The following is a 16,956-nucleotide window of genomic DNA, read 5'->3' as shown; positions in this document are numbered from 1 at the left end:
TGGATATTTCTTTCGAGTTTCCATTGCCACCGAAAAAGAATATGTTAAAGATCAACAGTTGCTTTATTTTTTGTGCAATAGATAAGGAAACAAGATTTGCTCGATTCTGTGCATCAGTAACCAAGAATTTCCGCTATATGTACTGCAAAATAAATATCTTCATTACGAGGCGAAGCAGGGAATCTGAAATCGAATTGAATATTGACTAAGTATGCATAGGAAAAAATTCTTATTACAGTATAAATTCGTTTACAAGGGAAAACTTCTAGATTCGGACCACAATCAAAATGTGTTATTTGTCATAGTTCTGTCGTTAGGCGCCAGGTGGCGTAACGCAACTTAGAGCGGATTTCTCTACGGCGCGAAAGCAAAGACCAGAGCATGCCGAGCTTTCACTACGCCACGATTAAGCACATCGTACCGTTGGTTATATTATAACAAAGTACTTTTCTTGTTGTAATGAACGTACACTAATCCCAATACACCACATTATTTCGTTCACTTGAAACGTGAACTAAGAATTTGACTAGTTTTACTTATTTTCCATAAGCCTCACAGAGTGAAAGGAGAATATTCTTTGGCAAGGGTGGTTCTAGTTCCGTTTAAAGGATGTGTGATTAGTCGTTCGATGCTTCACGCATCGTGAAAGTCACTTCGAACCCGATTTCACTCCCACGCGAATAATACTTCTCCATGGCTGACAGACCGTACAGCGAGACTTTCCTTTCGCGCTTCTCAACGGTCGGAGATGAGTAATCCAGCAGAAGTTCATCGAGCTGAAAATCGGCCTGGTGTCCAGTCGATCCGTTGGTCAGGATACCGGAGCTTAAGAAATTATTCGATGCTGAACTGAGACCGAATGAAGCAAGGCCTATCTCCCCCCACTGTCGGCGAAACGGGTCACTAGAAAATTGGACTCATCGTGTCTGGATAGCCGTGTAACCGTCGCTCTCTGCACTGCGTCCAAGACAAACCGTGTGTGCGTATCACTGTAGAGGAGTGCGGTGGACAGTGAAATCCGCGATAGTATAACAGTCCAAGTGCGAAAGATCTTTCGGTCATCGACGTCACGTGGAGCTATTCGTGTAATCAGAAACTTTTCGATCAACTCGAAGTGACAACTCGTTGATAAATTTGATAAAAAGATTAGACCGAATACGGTACGAAGGCTCCGAGGCTCGGTTCAAAAAGGATGACAACCGGCTAACGCGGGAACCAAGAAAATCAGGATCATCGATCATCATGAACTCCATACAGCTGATAGAAGGTGGTACCTGTACGATTCTGCGGCTCGATGAAGACAGCAAATTGCTGGATATTGAGGCCGGCAACCCCGCGACCTCCAGACTTGTCATCGAATTCGCTAATTTGAGCTACGCGGTTGACTGCGACACAGGCAAGTCTTCTTATTCGATTGTATTTCAATTTTTCACGATCCCAATTTTCTCACCAACGTATACGAGTATGGGTATACAAATCTCTCCGTGTATTGGAAGTGCGATGATTCGTGCATCAAAAGTTAACAAAGATCGATTCTCCCACCGTAAACACACAGTTGCTTTGACTGTCATGTAGAACGCTTCAATACATTGCGGTATGATAAGAACTTTTCAGATTTATCTACGCTTGGCCAGACTTTTTTAATACAGCGATAAGGCGATGCTGCAGTTACCGAGGAAGTCGGAAATGTCGGTAATGAAAATGACAATTATCGAATAGCTCGAGAATGAAAACAGTAAATCGATTTTTTCTCTGCTTTTAAATGATTCAAGTTAATCATAAACATGAAAAACTGTGATCGATATTTACAGCAAAACTTAGACGATTTTGTACACCGTAGTAGAAGAAACCGGTTGCACCACTTCAAGAATGTTGTGCCCCACAAAATATTTCTGCTCGTGCGATATAATAGCATTCAAATGTGACTCTCACATCACTACATCAAAATGATTGCAATCGACCCGTAAACATTTTTTAGCCAGCAAAATCAATACCGCCATTGAATTTATCATAAATAGTTAATTACTAGTACTATTTCATATACCAAGGACAAAGTCTTCGTAAATTTGTTGATTCTCTTCGAAACTGTTTGATAAAATTCGATAAAATTATGTAGGTTAATTTTCATATCATAAATCGATAACCAAATTCAAAAACACGAAAGTTGCTAACTCATTGAACTCAGCTCAAATGCACGTTTGGCTAAATCAACCATGTAACGACGAAGGCAATTACACCAACTGCGATCTTGATACTTTGTCAAATGGATAGTTTCAGCTCAAGAAGACGTAGTTCACTTAAAGTCAAGAAGATGTGAAAAAGCTGGGTACGGCATTGCTACAGCGATGGAGATATTTTAACATAAACATCAGATTTGTTTCAAGAATTGCTAGGAAAAATTATGCGTACGCATTTGCTTACAAACATCAAGTCGTGTCACGTGTTTACGTTGACTGTGAAGAATATTAGATTTGTTTACATATAGTCTCGATTACAACTATACGTATGTACTGCGATTATGATGACAAACGTAGTAACTTTTACTTATTAAGAATAACAAGATGCTACAAAGTATTGAATTATGCAATCTTTATATCGAGTAAAAACTAGTAAACCAACACTAGTAAATTGAAGCAATTCTGTACAGTTACAATAAATATTTCATATTCATTTACGAGAGCTGTCATGAACAAATTTCGTAATGATCCAAAGTTTCGAATACTTGATACTTCCTGAAACAGCCGGTAGGCTCAGTTCAAGGCTTCGCAGGATGAGTGAATTAAGCATCAGAAAAGTGGATGGCCTTGCAACCATGTATTGTAGAATCTGTGACATGTTATTGCATTTCTAAGACGCAATAAATCATTCTTCCATTGTCAACGTTGAATATTAGACTACATTTGTATTTTTCTTCTATGCCACTTTCGTCAACTATGCCTAGCGAATCTGACTGATGTCATTTAATGCAATCATATATCATCTATTAAATATATCCATAATAATAAAAACACAGTGTCCGATCCAACAATAATATCATTAGTCAACAAGTGAGCACCAAAAATCGCCAAAAACGACAGACAAGCCGCGACTGTCTCATGTAACAGAAATGAATATGGATAACAAGACGTGATATGAATTTGAATAATATTTTTGTCACCGGTAAACCGCGAAGAAGAAACTTATATAGCAGCTGTGGTTTCGATTCACCACATCGTTTTGGTAATTTTTCTTTTCTATTCTTAACAGGTACTCAGAAGCAGAAACAAATTCTTTGCTCAGTGGCCGGACATTTTCGACCTGGTCGTTTAACCGCCATCATCGGGCCTTCAGGTGCTGGGAAGACTACGCTCTTGAGTATAATTTCCGGCCTGCGAGCCTCTAAACTCAAGGGGACGATTACCATTAATGGCGTCGAGAGAAACAGGGAAGCCTTCCGAAGACAGGTCTGCTACATACCCCAGGATTTTGCACTATTGCCCCTGCTTACAGTACGTGAGACTCTCCAAATCGCTGCTGACCTGAAACTCGGATCTTCTCATACGGATCACCTTAGAAGACGTGCGGTAAGAAGACTGAATTTCATACCACGAATAAGGATCAAAAACAAAGTCCGAGTATTCTAAACGCTTTCACAACTCTGTGGTAGCTGAAACATGTTTTATTGCGCAGTGCCAGCATTGTAAGGTGGGGAAATTGCAATGTATGACCGGTTTTAGTAAGCCTCAATGAATTTCACAACAATTTTACGTTCCCTTACAGGTAATCGATATTGCTAGCAAGCTGGGACTTCTGTCGAGTTTAGATACAGCTGCAGGTAATCTCAGCGGTGGTGAACGAAAAAGACTGTCTATTGGAATAGAGTTGATAACTAACCCACCCGTAATGCTGTTAGATGAGCCTACGAGCGGATTAGATAGTGCAGCATCAGGCCAGGTTCGTTTTTCCGAATGATGCAGGCAATCATAGGTTCAGTAATGGAAGTTGTGACTTTGTCGCCACAGGTGATTGCCCTGCTGCACTCACTTGCCGAGGCAGGTCGGACTGTGGTTTGCACTGTTCACCAGCCTGGCAGTCACATGATATCCTTGTTCGATGACATCGTCGTCTTGTCTCGAGGACAAATAATGTACTGCGGACCGCGAGACCAAATTCTCGACAGCTTTGCAAAGGCTGGTCACGTTTGTCCTCAGCTCTGTAACCTGGCCGAATTCGGTAAGAGACTTTTTGTCTTGGCTTGACCTTGTTTAGTAACTTTCATCCGAATCACGGACTTGATTGTTTTGCTTCCATGCAGTACTGGATGTAGTTTCGACACCAAAGGAAAATTTGAAGAGATTGCGGGACGTGAGCAACGAAAAATACGAGGCAGCCAGACTACAACTGGAATCTACTCGCGGTCCTCAACTTAGTAAGTATAGTCAGACCAAAAATCACCAATTCCAAGTCATCTACGTCGATATTCTTCAAAGTTTTCACCTTACTTCCTCTATTAATTTTGCAGAGCACCAAACATCGAACGGTTCCAGGCCACCGCCAGGTTATTTTAACAAGGAGAAGGACGAAATTTCGCGGATAAGAACTTATCCAGTGTCACACTGCAAACAATTCCTCATCCTTTTCAAAAGAGCGATGATCTGTATACAAAGAGACAATGTAAGGCGATCGAACTAACATCATTTATAAGTTTAAAAGTTACATCATTTTACGTTACCCTGCAGATGTTGACAAAACTCAGAATCGTTGCTCATCTGATGGTCGGACTTCTGGTTGGCATTGTATTCTATGACTTTGGAAGCAACGCAGCCAGATTTCAAAGCAACAACGCTTGCATTTTTACTTCTCTGTTGTTTCTATTCTTCGGTAACGCCATGCCAGCTGTACAGATGTGTAAGTTTGCAGTTATCTTCACGATTAGCAATTTTCAGTTTCTCGATTGCGACACGTTGCGAACGTGACGAAATCACTGTCACTCGCATCATCTTTTCTGCAGTTCCAATCGAAGCTGCAGTATTTCTCCGAGAACACATGAACAACTGGTACTCGTTGCAATCGTACTATATGGCAAAAGTTCTAGCAGATATTCAAGTGCAGGTGGGATGAGTCAAAAAGTACTTTTCTAGACTTTCTTACTTCAATGAATAATTATTTTGTGGTCTCTAGGTTCTCTGTCCAACCTGCTTTCTCATCTTTGCCTACTGGCTAACGGGGCAGCCCCTTGAATTGGACCGGATATGGCGTGTCTGGCTCATCTGTGTTCTGTTGACGATGCTCGCTCAGTCTTTTGGCATTGCTGCTGGAGCTGCTTGCGGCTCACAGGTACATCAATATCTTCGATAATATTTTGATTAAAAACTATTGGGATGAACGTATCACGATTCTTACACTCCGACTGAAGACCATTTATGATAGTCCCCGTGTTTGTACCGCAGAAGTTTACAATACGTGGGTTAAAAGTGTTATTTCACACTGTATCAGCGTCGCTGGTGCTCAGACAGCCGCGAAGGTCTCAATTGACGTTAATCAGGGTCATAACTAGAAGAATCGAGAAGCCAAATTTGAAATAGAGGTTCAGCTAAGCTGTACTAGCAGTTTATACGACCGTAACGTTTACGGTTAAGAATCTTCAGCATACACCTACCTTTGATACCAGTATACTGCTGTTGGACGGTTAACAATTTGTAATGAATTTATGGTCTACAAATTTACTGTGGGAAAAGTTGATAATCGTTTCATATTATTCAACCAATCGTGTTTATTTCAGGTGGGCGTTTTTGTTGTACCAGCTTTGAACATCCCGATGTTTTTATTTGCCGGATTTTTCCTTAGACTTGGAGAAGTTTCGGCATATCTTCGGCCTATTTGTAGCATCAGCTACTTCCGGTTTGTATTATTTGTTGCGTCAATAGCTTTAACCAAGTAGACTGCTCTTTCTACAGCAGGCGCGCTAACTCTGGGAAGTGCAACGATGTTTAATTTCCAAAATATAATAGTAAAACTTTCAAAACCGAAGACACAGAGTTTCGGAGGCTTATTGTTAGTGGCATATTGGGATATTCTTCATAATTTCGTATGAATAATTCAAATAATTTCCTCTCGATACCTTAACGTGAACCGTGGGTTGGTATTGCAGATACGCTTTTGAGGGAGTTCTTCAGGCGTTGTATGGGAATTCCCGTAAAAATTTGCCCTGTTCGGAGGTTTTTTGTCCTATTCGTTTACCGGCAAAAATTCTCTCGAACTTAGGCATGCCTACAGCACCATTTTACGTTCTGGCTCTAGCTCTGACTATATGGATCTTCGCACTGCACATATCCGTTTATGGATTACTTCGCTGGAAATTGTATCGTGCTACGAAATAAAATCTCATAAACTAAATATTTGCATTTCGAATATATAGTTTTTATTAATTGACAAAAAAAAGGAGAAGAAAAAAAAAACCATGACCATCTGAAATATGTCTAGTGACTTTACAGGCAGTAAATGAATGGATGGCTTGGCTAACAGGGATGATGGCGTAGCGTCTCTCATACCTGGAAGCCTCTTAATTCGTTTCATTAGACTGAACAATCTTTTATATGGGCTGTGCGCGCCTGACTTTATTCTCTCATTCCCAGAACCCTGATCTTGTAGTTTGCTTACTGCACCCATCCTCGTTTCATTCTGCTAATTCCAAATCACTAACTCACTTACTTCTTAAACCGTACACTTCGTCTCTATCTTTCAAACCAATAACTTGAAAATGAACATCAAACTGATATTTTAATCGTATCTACATTTATTCGATCCTACTTCTCGGGTCTGGGACTGAACCCTCTTGGGTTGATTCTCCCCAGATTTAATTTCTTGGACAATATCTACGTGACCTAATTCCCTCCCAGAAAAATTACCCTATTGCAAAATTCCCCCGGACATGGTTCCCGGCTATTCATTTATATCTATTTATTTATTTTACTTTATTTATTATTTATTATCCTGGAGATTTAAAAAAAGGAGAATCGTCCGGGGATATTTTATGAAGGGGAGATTCTATTTGGAAAGATTTGTGCGGAGGGGAAATTTTGTCCAGAGTTTAATTTTACGCGAGAAATTTAGTTCACCGAGATACTTTACTTCTCGACTTTCCGATTATTTCCTTAATGCAAAATCATCAGGGGTGATCATTAAATTACGTCACAAAAATATCATAGTTTCTGATTCCCCGCCCCAAGTCGTGACGCTCCTCATTTAGCAATTTTTAATTTAGAACTTGATTAAAAAAGTACTTATTATTATAATTATTTTTTAATATTTTTGAATAAAGTAACAATTTGTATGTTCTTGGACAATAAATAGGTATAGGTCTATGTATTGGAACTTGTAGGAAGAAAAATTTCATGCCGGAAAAAATGTTTTCTCTATATTTCGATTTTAGCTGGCCCCTCCTTGCTCAATTTTTTTCAGAAACTCGATCTAATAATTAGAATTGAATGAAACAAATTGCAATCTCTTTGTCAATTAGAGTTCTTAATATTCGTATCCCTAACTTTTTGCTGTAATAACAACCATACCACCGCTGCTTGCAAGGAAACGAATTAAAAAACCTTTGTCATAGCTTTTCAACAATAACTCAACACTGTTTTATATTTTTTTTATAAATCCTAACGGTTTTGTCTCAAGAATACCTTAGCATTTTTTTTCTCCATTACAATCATTGTTTATAAATCAGACCAAACAATTTTGGTAAACTAAGCTTTAAAATTTTTTGTCACAGAAAAACTTCTTATTGTTGAGATCAATTTGGTTGGTAAGAAATAAAAAAAAAACAAACCAAATTGTTTGTAAGAAAATTTCCAGACCCTCAGAATTATTTTTCTACTGATTGTTTTTACTTTTAAAGATTATATTTGAAAAAAAGTATTTTATAGGTACTTACAAACTATATGTATAGGTAGGAACCATTTAGTTGTTTTGATCTTTAAAACTCAGGCGAAAATCATATATGGTTGATGCTAACAATGCTTCGCCGGCAAATAGGCAATCGAAGTGAAATCTTGTACCCAGATGTAACGTCGATTGCCTATCTGCTGGCGACAGACGTTCGCATCGTTAACCTTCTACGGTATAATAGCCGTGGATGTGTGTTAGATATTTCTGTCGGACCTTTAATTAAAAAATGTGTTTATGTTTTCATCGAATCAGATATTATAAAATAGATGACACTAATTGTAACCACCTGTCTTTTTATTACGATCTTGCGCACTTCGGTTTTTATAAAAGAGATGAACATCTACCAAAATTTGCCAAGAAGTAAAAGTAAAAATATGTAATGAAAAAAAAAGTATGAAAGACGTTTTTGATCAGATAATTTGTAAAATTCTTTAGAATGGAGTTCGTTCACTTGTCGGTATATTTGTGCGTTTGATGACACATAATTTAAGGATGACTCGAAAAATCGAAACATACTCCGAACACAGGAATTTTATGAATAATCTGGATATTAGAAAAGTCATTTAGATTTTTTTGTTATCTTCAAGTTTCGCAATATTGCATTAGTCTTATATTACTTACGTAAAAAAGGATTGCAATAAACAAACAAGCGATCGCGATTAGTGTCATTTTTTTTTATAAAACCTGAATCAATGACAAAATACATACATACTAATCAAAATTTCGACTGACACATTCAGTTAATTCAACCAAAATTACATGTATCGTGTTCTTTTTGTCTATGATTCGATATTGGAATAACAAAATTATATTGTATAATAATAAAATTCAACTTGTTCGAGTATATATATGAATTTTTTGAGTTGTTTTTAGATTACACGTGGTGTAGCAGTAAAGTATCAAGTATATTGAAAAGTGGAAAAAATTATTATCTACAGAAATCGATTTTTTTAATCACTTAACATAATATTGGATGAAATGTAATTCATATCGATTGGACAAAGTAAAAAAGAGTTTGTTGATCACGAAAATTTTTTTCAACATATTTATCACCAACAAATGGCGTAAGTAATGATAATATTTTTTTTTCTAAATGCCATTATGTCGCGCAAAAGTAATCAATCGATTGATCATTTTCAGCATGTGAATTGATAACAATTTAAAGATAATAGCGTTAAATAAGAAAAAGAAATGTTAGAATGTTCTTGGGACAGAACCGTTTTGATCAAGAATAGCCAATCTCAAAAAAAATTATGAGATAATAATGTTTAAAAACTGTAATAAAGGCTTATTCATTTGTTTACTTGCAAATAGCATCAGTACGGTAAAACGTATCGTCGAAAGTTAGACAAGTGACTTTTTAGAGCATTAAAAGAAGAAGCGATTGTAAGTTGTTTCATTCAATTCTGATTAATCAATCAAAATTAATATGCACTTTATGAAACAAAAACGAAATTTTGGAAAAAATTGAGCAAGAAATGATCATCTAAAATCGAAATATAAATAATAACAAATTTTCAAACATGAAATCTCCCATTTTATACATTCTATGACACGAGAAAATTGATTTTTTTTTAAAGAACTTCACGTACCTAAAATGAAATTAACGATTAAGACGAGCTTTCGGGGTCTTTTGCCGGGCTGTTCTCATGACTGTTCTGTGGATTCGTTTTACCCTGTAAAAATGAGTGCTACTGATATGCTGATAAGACTCCATAATCTAAAAAAATTTTACCAAGCCGATCTTGATAGCTATAATCAAAGAGAAGTAAGTCCTACGCCTTTGGTGAGAGTAAAAGGAAATGATGATCCCATGGTTGAGTCAAACGCGGGAGGTCGGTAAGAATTGCAGTTTGGAATACGAGGGATCGATACCGTGGCCAGCCGGTAAGGTAGAATTTCGTCCCAAGTTGAAGCTGTGCCCAGAGAATTTGGCAGCTCTCGCCATCTACTTCGTTCGTCCATGAATCGCCAGGTGGCGTCGAGGCTCGATTCTCGCCGTCGGAGTGGGCTGCGACGTTTGTGAGGCATTTGACCCAACTGCCATGACAGTGTGCCGTCCAACGCCAACAAGGTGGTGGGTTTTCGGTGCTGGCCATACGCGTCTCGATTGAATCTGTTAGATTAGGTAACCGTTGTTTCTGGTTAGTGAAATTGATGCGCGGTGGAATCAGAGCGTCTCACGGTTTAACATGCAGGTAGAATCGGAGCGGGAATCGCGGTGAGATGTGTGGTTATTCGGTGAACCTTAGAGCGGCTGCAGTGTTGTGACGTCTCGTGGTACGTGTTGGCTGTCAATATCGTCGGCCAAGCGTGAATATCACGTCGAGGCCCCAAGAGGCTGGATCTCCTGGGTTATAACAGTTGTTTTCGAGGCGGCGTATTCACAGTTGTGTTTTTTAAATAGTAGGTTTCGTTTCAAGGTAGTGTATATTTCGCTTCTCTTAGTCGCCGGCGACTCAGGGATGAGTGCTGAATTATTGATTCGCGTTGAAAGAAGAAGAAGAAGCTTTAAGTAAATAATAACACGGTTATCAACCGGAGAAGGTGAACATGTTCAACTTTATGAAAAAGGCTGCGGAAAAAGATGACAAGGAGAAGCGTAAGCGAGAAAAGAAGGAGAGGAAGGAAATCAAGAAACGCGATCGTGGCAGCATGTCTGCCGAAGAACTTCTCCGTCTCGACGAGGTTCGTAGACGTTTCTATTGTTCGTATTCACGAACCCTTATATTGCTAACCCTCGTTCACAGATATCGTCGCACTTCAATTTGGCGATCAATTTTTATTCCCACGCAGTAATTAATTTCCATAGCGTTGACATAAGATTCTCTAATCCCAATGAAATACCTCCATTTACAAACGGCATTCTACGCTACTGCGGGAGATTCATGTTTACATTTTGTCATTTCACTTCATCCTTTCCGCGGCGGTATTCAGGTATCTGCAATGTGAGTGGCGGGTAGGTCAAACCCGGTCGGTTCGCAATCACTTTCCATTTCGCACAACTGTCGTAGTCAATTATTGAGTGAATGAAAAGAGCTTCGCCCAATCGACGCAACCATTCGTTGAAAGTGACTCCAGAATGCAGTTCATTCAATTATCGACCCTCTGTCTTAATAACTTCGGCTGTTTGCAATATATGACGATTGTTATTTGTTTCAGGTTCGAAGATCGTTGAAAATCCGCGGCCGACGCAAGGAAAAGGAAAAACTTCCAAGTGGAATAACGGCTGATTACAGCGCGTCATTTTTTGCACCGTTGGATCGAGATTTGTTGGATAGTATTCATCACCCGGCTGGTTCGAGCTGGTCTCGAGGTACGGGTGACGGTTTGACGCAGAGTGATTCCTCCGAGGCTTCGTTAACGTCTCTAACAGCCGGTGGCAAGACGCTGCCACCTCTCCCGCCGAAGCCTCCAAAAAGAGGGATTTTAAAAGGTCCGAGACTCAGTATAACCAGCATAACATCGGAAGTGAGCGTGGTTCAGAACGGGAATGAAAATCACCAAGATTCGAACGTCCTTGTGAGGAATACGCTCCAAAACGAGGTGATCGCTTACCAAAACGTTCCAAACCTGAACAACTCGGGTATCGGGAAGGAGGAGAGCTTTAGCGAAGAGGAAACCTACAGGAGAAGTCCTCAACACCGGGACAACAAACTGCTCCAAGTTGTCACGAGCGCCAGCCCCTCTGCGGACTCCCTGACAGACACTACAAATTCAAGTTTTGCGACTCCGCCGTTCAGCTTGTCTCCGGTAGGCGAGTCTCAGGGTTTCTCCAGGTGGCGATCGTCGGGTTCGTTCGAGGAACAAGGCGTCGAACTTACCCTACCTGAAATAGTTCCCCTCAAACTACCAGATCCGAGGGAACTTACTATTCAGCGACAACCACCGCCTAGGAATGATTTTGGATTTTCGCTACGACGTGCTATGATTGTGGAACGTGGTGCTAACGGTGTTACTCAAATGAGGCCCGTCATCTTTGCGGAGCCTGGTGCTATTGTGCAAAACAACAACGAGACTGGATTACTACCTGGCGACAGATTAATCGAAGTGAACGGTATTAACGTTAACGACAAATCCAGGGAGGAAATCATTGATCTTATCAAAGGATCTACCAACAGCGTCACCGTGAAGGTAAGCTCATCTTTTGTCCATATTCACTTCATTAGAAATATTGATGGATGGTTAAGTTAAGAAAGTTTAAATCTCGTCTTTTATGGCTGCTCCTATATAAATCTATGCCAAGAAAGATGTTACGAATGTTTGCGATATCGATCTTCTTTATTGATTTCGTTAATTACGTATAAGGTTTTTACTTTCCAGTGCGATCCAATCATTTGATTACTTACTTTGTACTAAACGTAAGTGGTAGGCTCGAAACTTCTCAAATATGAAAGAGCAGTCGATATGTGCAGATTCGTGTTAGCTGTCAATGCCTACATTTACGCGCCTAGCATGTGTCGACATGGTTGGATTACCGGTTACGAGTCGAGTGCCAACAGTAACGTTGCAAACCGTTAACCAAGTACCGACTAACAATACCAATCGTCGTATTCAATCGAGTAGGAAATAGTTGCGTTGAAATTTTTTCTTACTTATTGCTACAAAACGTGTGCGAGAAAAACAAAATCCAACGGACCTTTGTGAATGCTATAAAACGTTATAAAAGCGGTTAAATCGATTAACCGGCAAATTTAAAAACGGTATAACATCATTCTGTACGCTTCACATCTTTCGATGCCATATCCCAATGAACATTTTCCGGGGCAGACATTGAATTAATCCAGTGTGTATTCCAGATTAAACGGTTAAGTTCGTCATCATCCGTGAGGTTGAAGTATAGTAACCTTGTTGTAACGATGCATTTTAATTGTAAGAAATGTCTTTATTCGCAACTCTAGGATTGTCTGTAATTTTCATTGAACCGTAATACAGTGGAACATATTCGTATGATCATGTTTTGAAAACTCGACTTCTTTAAAGTTATTCTGAAATTGCATAATTCGTTCAGTTATTGTTACTTAAACTTTAATCTTGTCATCATTTCGTGTTAAATATATAATGAATAATTTGGTCAGCTCTATTAACCCGGTGACGTATTATCGTCAATAAAGTACAAAAAAATTTCGATGAAATTTGATCAAGAGCTCAAGTTAGCGCTTATTTCAAGTTCTGATAATAACCGAATATACATCAGTGGAATATTTGATCTCAAGTTCACCGGCTATAGTGCACCTTGATAGCTTGCCGAGTTTCATTTACTGTCTTGAAGACCCTAAAATTAGAAAATTCGGTCCAACATGATGGATCGACATTTCAGGTACACATAAAAAAACATATCTTCTTCGGCTCCGTTACCTTTAGAATTTTCTTCGAAACACTATTCCGAATCAAGGTTTGCTCCCCTGGGTCTCAAATCTCGATTTACCTGCAGCTGGGCTGTGATGACGGGACGGACTGCGACCCTTTAAGCTACCTGAGATTTCAAGGGGCCAACAGGGGTTCAGTTTTTGTCCATAATATAATATGCAGGTGGTTGGCCATTTGCGGCGTTGGCAGATTTTCGTTCCAGTTCACTTCATCTCCGTCCTGTAGGCTGTAGAATTTGGTCTTTTTTTCTTTCCTTTCGTCCTGTCGTGTCTTTCTCTTTCTGTGTGTTTTATTGAACTGAGGTTCTCGTTCCGCTGTGTGTACTACCTTGAGACCATTATTAGCACTCATCTCGTTTACTTTACTGATTCGTCACGACGTGGATTGACACCCTCTGTGTATGGTTCGGTGGAAAGAAGACTTTGTAGTAGCACTTGCATATATTGACATTGAAATATGTCCACAAACCACGTCAGAAAGCCAATACTATACTTATGCTAAGCTGCTCTGCACAGTGTCCGAATAGCTAATTCCTTTATTCAAGATCTCTGACGTGCCTTTGCACGATCGCGAGAAGTAAAGGCTATTCTGACGGGGTTTTTCACATCATTAGGGAATTTGGTAGGTTTGAAAGAATCGTCGTCACTCTCCTAAAATAGACTAAATAAAGGTCTTGTTCGGTAATACCTACGTATAGATAGGCGTATCTTCGAGTTTTCATCGGTAGGCCACCTTTTAATTATTGCAACATTATGCGGTAATGTGAGGGATTTCTCTGTGTCACAGGTCAATAAAATGAAAACGAAATTTTGACATTTCGGCCCTAAGTGGGGCCCTACTCAGAAAAATTAGAATAAAGTTTGTTCGTAACAATTAAGAGAAACATTATGGCTAAATATTGTTTTATAACAGTGGTTAAATAAGCCTACGGTAGTTGAATTAATTTACTACAAAAATCACATCCTGACGTGAAACTTTCATTACGAAAGGAATTATATATACACACACAAACGAGGAATTAACAAAGAAATCTAACAATTATGTTTCCATGGTCAAAAAGTTTTCCATTAAACATCAGATCCAAAAGGTGCGCCATGTCGTCATCTAAATAATGACATGATATTAACCTTTACTTCATTTCCATCATCATTGATCATTAGTAAAAAGAAAAAATTTGACCAGTATCGGAGGATGTTTCACATTTACTTGTTCGGCTCTTTCGGTGAATTTATTTTTTTATCTTTTTAACGTTGGAACAATTTACTCAAGTATTCAATGTAGTGGACAGAATACGTCGTCACGTCAGCACGAAAGACGGTGTGAGGAAAGAAGGATCTTAAATTGATAATGATGTGAAGGGAAACTCTAATATGGTTACGTTTCAGGGGAATAACATGATGTCTTCAACGTGGTGCCAACAAATCTAATTGTTCAAATGTTAGATTCTGTCTTGCGAAAGATCGTTCAATTTCAATGTCTGTTGGAAGTTAATCTGTAATAGAAACTACTGAAATTTTTAGTGTCTGATCTGAGATTGACACTGTTTTTGTCACCAACAATGTTGCACATTTCTAGAATCAATTTTTTCGGATAATCTTTTTCGCGGTACATGATACTAACATTCTCGTAAATAAAATTATGATCAATTAACGCAACTATACGGTATCGTAACATCGATTACTAACCACACCATTGTCACGCAAACAATTTATGATAGGAACTAGATACCTATATTATCTTAGACGTAATAAAAGACATTCAGATAAAGTAGGCCTCGCACAAGGGCGACTATATACTAGTCATTTTACATATAATAAATTATAGGAAATAGCCCAAGGTCATAATGATCATAAGTACTGTGAAGGAACGATGGTGCATTTGCTTTTCCTCTATAAATTCTTTTCTCATCGCTCGCTCAGGGTATAAAATACATAATCTCATCAGAGATGTGTGAATCGAGATTCTCCAAAGAACATTCACCAAAAAATAATAAAACAGTTGTTTTGTGATGAATGTCTTGACAGTTTTCCCCTGCATTTTATGCAGCAATTAGTTTTCAATAATGTACGACAAAGGTAGAAATAAATTAACAAATAAAACTTTTCTTCAATGGCAATAAGTACGGCATAACGAGTATGGAGTAGTTCGTAGATATTCTATTTTCAATGTTTGAGATAATCCACTTGTCGTTTTACACTCGATACATGCCACCCATCCAGTGACACACGGCTGTGTCCAACCTGATACCAACCTATCGGAAACAACAAACTCATGTCTGCTGTTGTTATATGTATATCTTATGACGAATGCAGTTTGCTTTGGATGATGCATGTATACATACACTGTGACTATACCTGAATTACATCACACAGCAGAGCTTGTCGCAACGAGAAAACGTAAGGCATCAGGGACAGAATTCGATTAGCTGTAGCGCGATAGGCTTATCTCGTTTGAACTTCTTGTCCACACCACATATCCTGGTTATCTAACCACTATCTTACTTCTCTTATCATCGCGGAAAAGCTTTCCGACCGGGTTTGCAATTCCAATGGAAGATTCTATCGCAATATACTCTCTGGAATATTCCGTTAGATTAGAATGAAAATTTTTACCAATTTTTTCATTCAGATCACGTTTTACCCATGTGGATACTCGAACAAATTGGTTGTTCAGGTAGCTCAGAGTGTGGCCTCAGACTGAAAAACTTTGTTGGTGAATTCCGACTTTCAATGTATTCACAATGAAAGATGAAAATGCTTGTGGAGGATACGAACATTCATTGTCGGGAGGCATTCCTAAAGCTTTTGTTCCACCTGGTACTGTCTGCCGTTTTATACTACGCAGACGCTGTTTCAAATCAGGATGAAAGAACCTGTATTTCTTTGGGTATATTCAAGCTTGCTCCAACCAGTGAAAGATTGCGAATCTTAAAAGTCCTTTGGTTACTTTGTAATTAGTCAGGAAAAGGTCGAAAATTTTCGTCGATCCTATTACTTTTGGCTGAATAACTGATAATGGGAGAATTTCAGCCAGAGCGGGGAATGGCTCGCATCGATCTCTGTACTGTTGGCAGTCTTAGTTTTCTCTGCCAGCCGGCGAGGTAGAAGCCACGCCCACACCATGACACTTCCTAATATCAAACGACTTGGTACAGTGCTAAAGGAATCAATGTGCATGTTGTCTCAGTTTTACGATTTGTTTTCGAAGCAGACCTTCGACGTTGAATTTCAATTTCTGAGTTTTCACTTTCATTTCAACGTTCGACACCGTAATCGGAATTCGATTGAAATTATTGATACCGGTAGAAGGTTTAAAACAAGCTCAAAGTTTCCGAAGTATTCGTAATTGTCACGCACAACGAGCATCTCACTAGATAAAGATTTAAAACAACTAAAATTGATACAACATTTGAATCCGGCTGAACAGACTTTCTAATGTGAAAATTCAATTTCGAAACGATATCTTTTGGTGATCAGTTAAATCTGTCTATATTCCAATAAGTGATTAACGATTGCATTGGATTGAATCCAGACTTCACCGTAATATCAGCGATAAGTACACGTAGACCGCGCATTTCTGTGGCTTTTGACATCGTATTATCGTGGCTAGAGTAGTCATAGCAAAACTTGACCTGAACTTAATGGGTATCAAAAATAGCAA

The 16,956-nt window shown here is 38.8% G+C and overlaps 2 protein-coding genes across 5 annotated transcripts in view; both read left to right on the top strand.

The window, feature by feature from the left end:
• Positions 1-382: 382 nt before the first annotated feature.
• On the top strand, positions 383-6,375 carry LOC107216830 (ATP-binding cassette sub-family G member 1). 4 transcript variants are annotated; one of them, XR_006902810.1, is made up of 11 exons: positions 383-1,396; positions 3,247-3,563; positions 3,760-3,933; positions 4,002-4,212; positions 4,295-4,408; positions 4,502-4,653; positions 4,719-4,887; positions 4,991-5,091; positions 5,161-5,316; positions 5,430-5,678; positions 5,762-5,880. XR_006902810.1 is itself a non-coding variant. In XM_015654130.2 (11 exons), the coding sequence occupies exons 1-11, from the start codon at positions 1,243-1,245 to the stop codon at positions 6,357-6,359; spliced, it is 1,896 nt and encodes a 631-aa protein (XP_015509616.1). In that variant the 5' UTR covers positions 391-1,242; the 3' UTR covers positions 6,360-6,375. The 4 variants fall into 4 exon arrangements, 3 of the variants coding, with proteins under 3 accessions (XP_046587209.1, XP_046587210.1, XP_015509616.1); XM_015654130.2 differs by lacking the exon at positions 5,430-5,678 and adding an exon at positions 6,131-6,375 and having other exon boundaries at positions 391-1,396; XM_046731253.1 differs by lacking the exon at positions 5,762-5,880 and having other exon boundaries at positions 386-1,396; positions 5,476-5,665.
• A 3,607-nt stretch (positions 6,376-9,982) lies between these two features.
• The window catches only part of LOC107216822 (unconventional myosin-XVIIIa), an 84,014-nt gene continuing 77,040 nt past the window's right edge, over positions 9,983-16,956 (top strand). The window contains exons 1-2 of the mRNA XM_015654115.2: positions 9,983-10,614; positions 11,089-12,060. Coding sequence (XP_015509601.1) covers positions 10,480-10,614; positions 11,089-12,060 — 1,107 coding nt within the window. The 5' untranslated portion in view covers positions 9,983-10,479. The remainder of the gene's footprint in view (positions 10,615-11,088; positions 12,061-16,956) is intronic.

Source organism: Neodiprion lecontei, chromosome 2, assembly GCF_021901455.1.
Source record: "Neodiprion lecontei isolate iyNeoLeco1 chromosome 2, iyNeoLeco1.1, whole genome shotgun sequence".
NCBI lineage: Eukaryota > Metazoa > Arthropoda > Insecta > Hymenoptera > Diprionidae > Neodiprion > Neodiprion lecontei.
Note: the sequence above shows the minus strand (reverse complement) of the source record. Positions and strands in the feature narration are given on the sequence as shown.

What these genes read in the sequence shown, in the direction of transcription:
- LOC107216830 (XM_015654130.2), top strand. Translation starts at nt 1,243, where the DNA reads ATGAACTCCATACAGCTGATAGAAGGTGGTACCTGTACGATTCTGCGG. An exon ending in TCTGTATACAAAGAGACAAT is followed by an intron (nt 4,654 to 4,718) that starts GTAAGGCGATCG and finishes GTTACCCTGCAG; the next exon opens with ATGTTGACAAAACTCAGAAT. An exon ending in TAGCAGATATTCAAGTGCAG is followed by an intron (nt 5,092 to 5,160) that starts GTGGGATGAGTC and finishes TGTGGTCTCTAG; the next exon opens with GTTCTCTGTCCAACCTGCTT.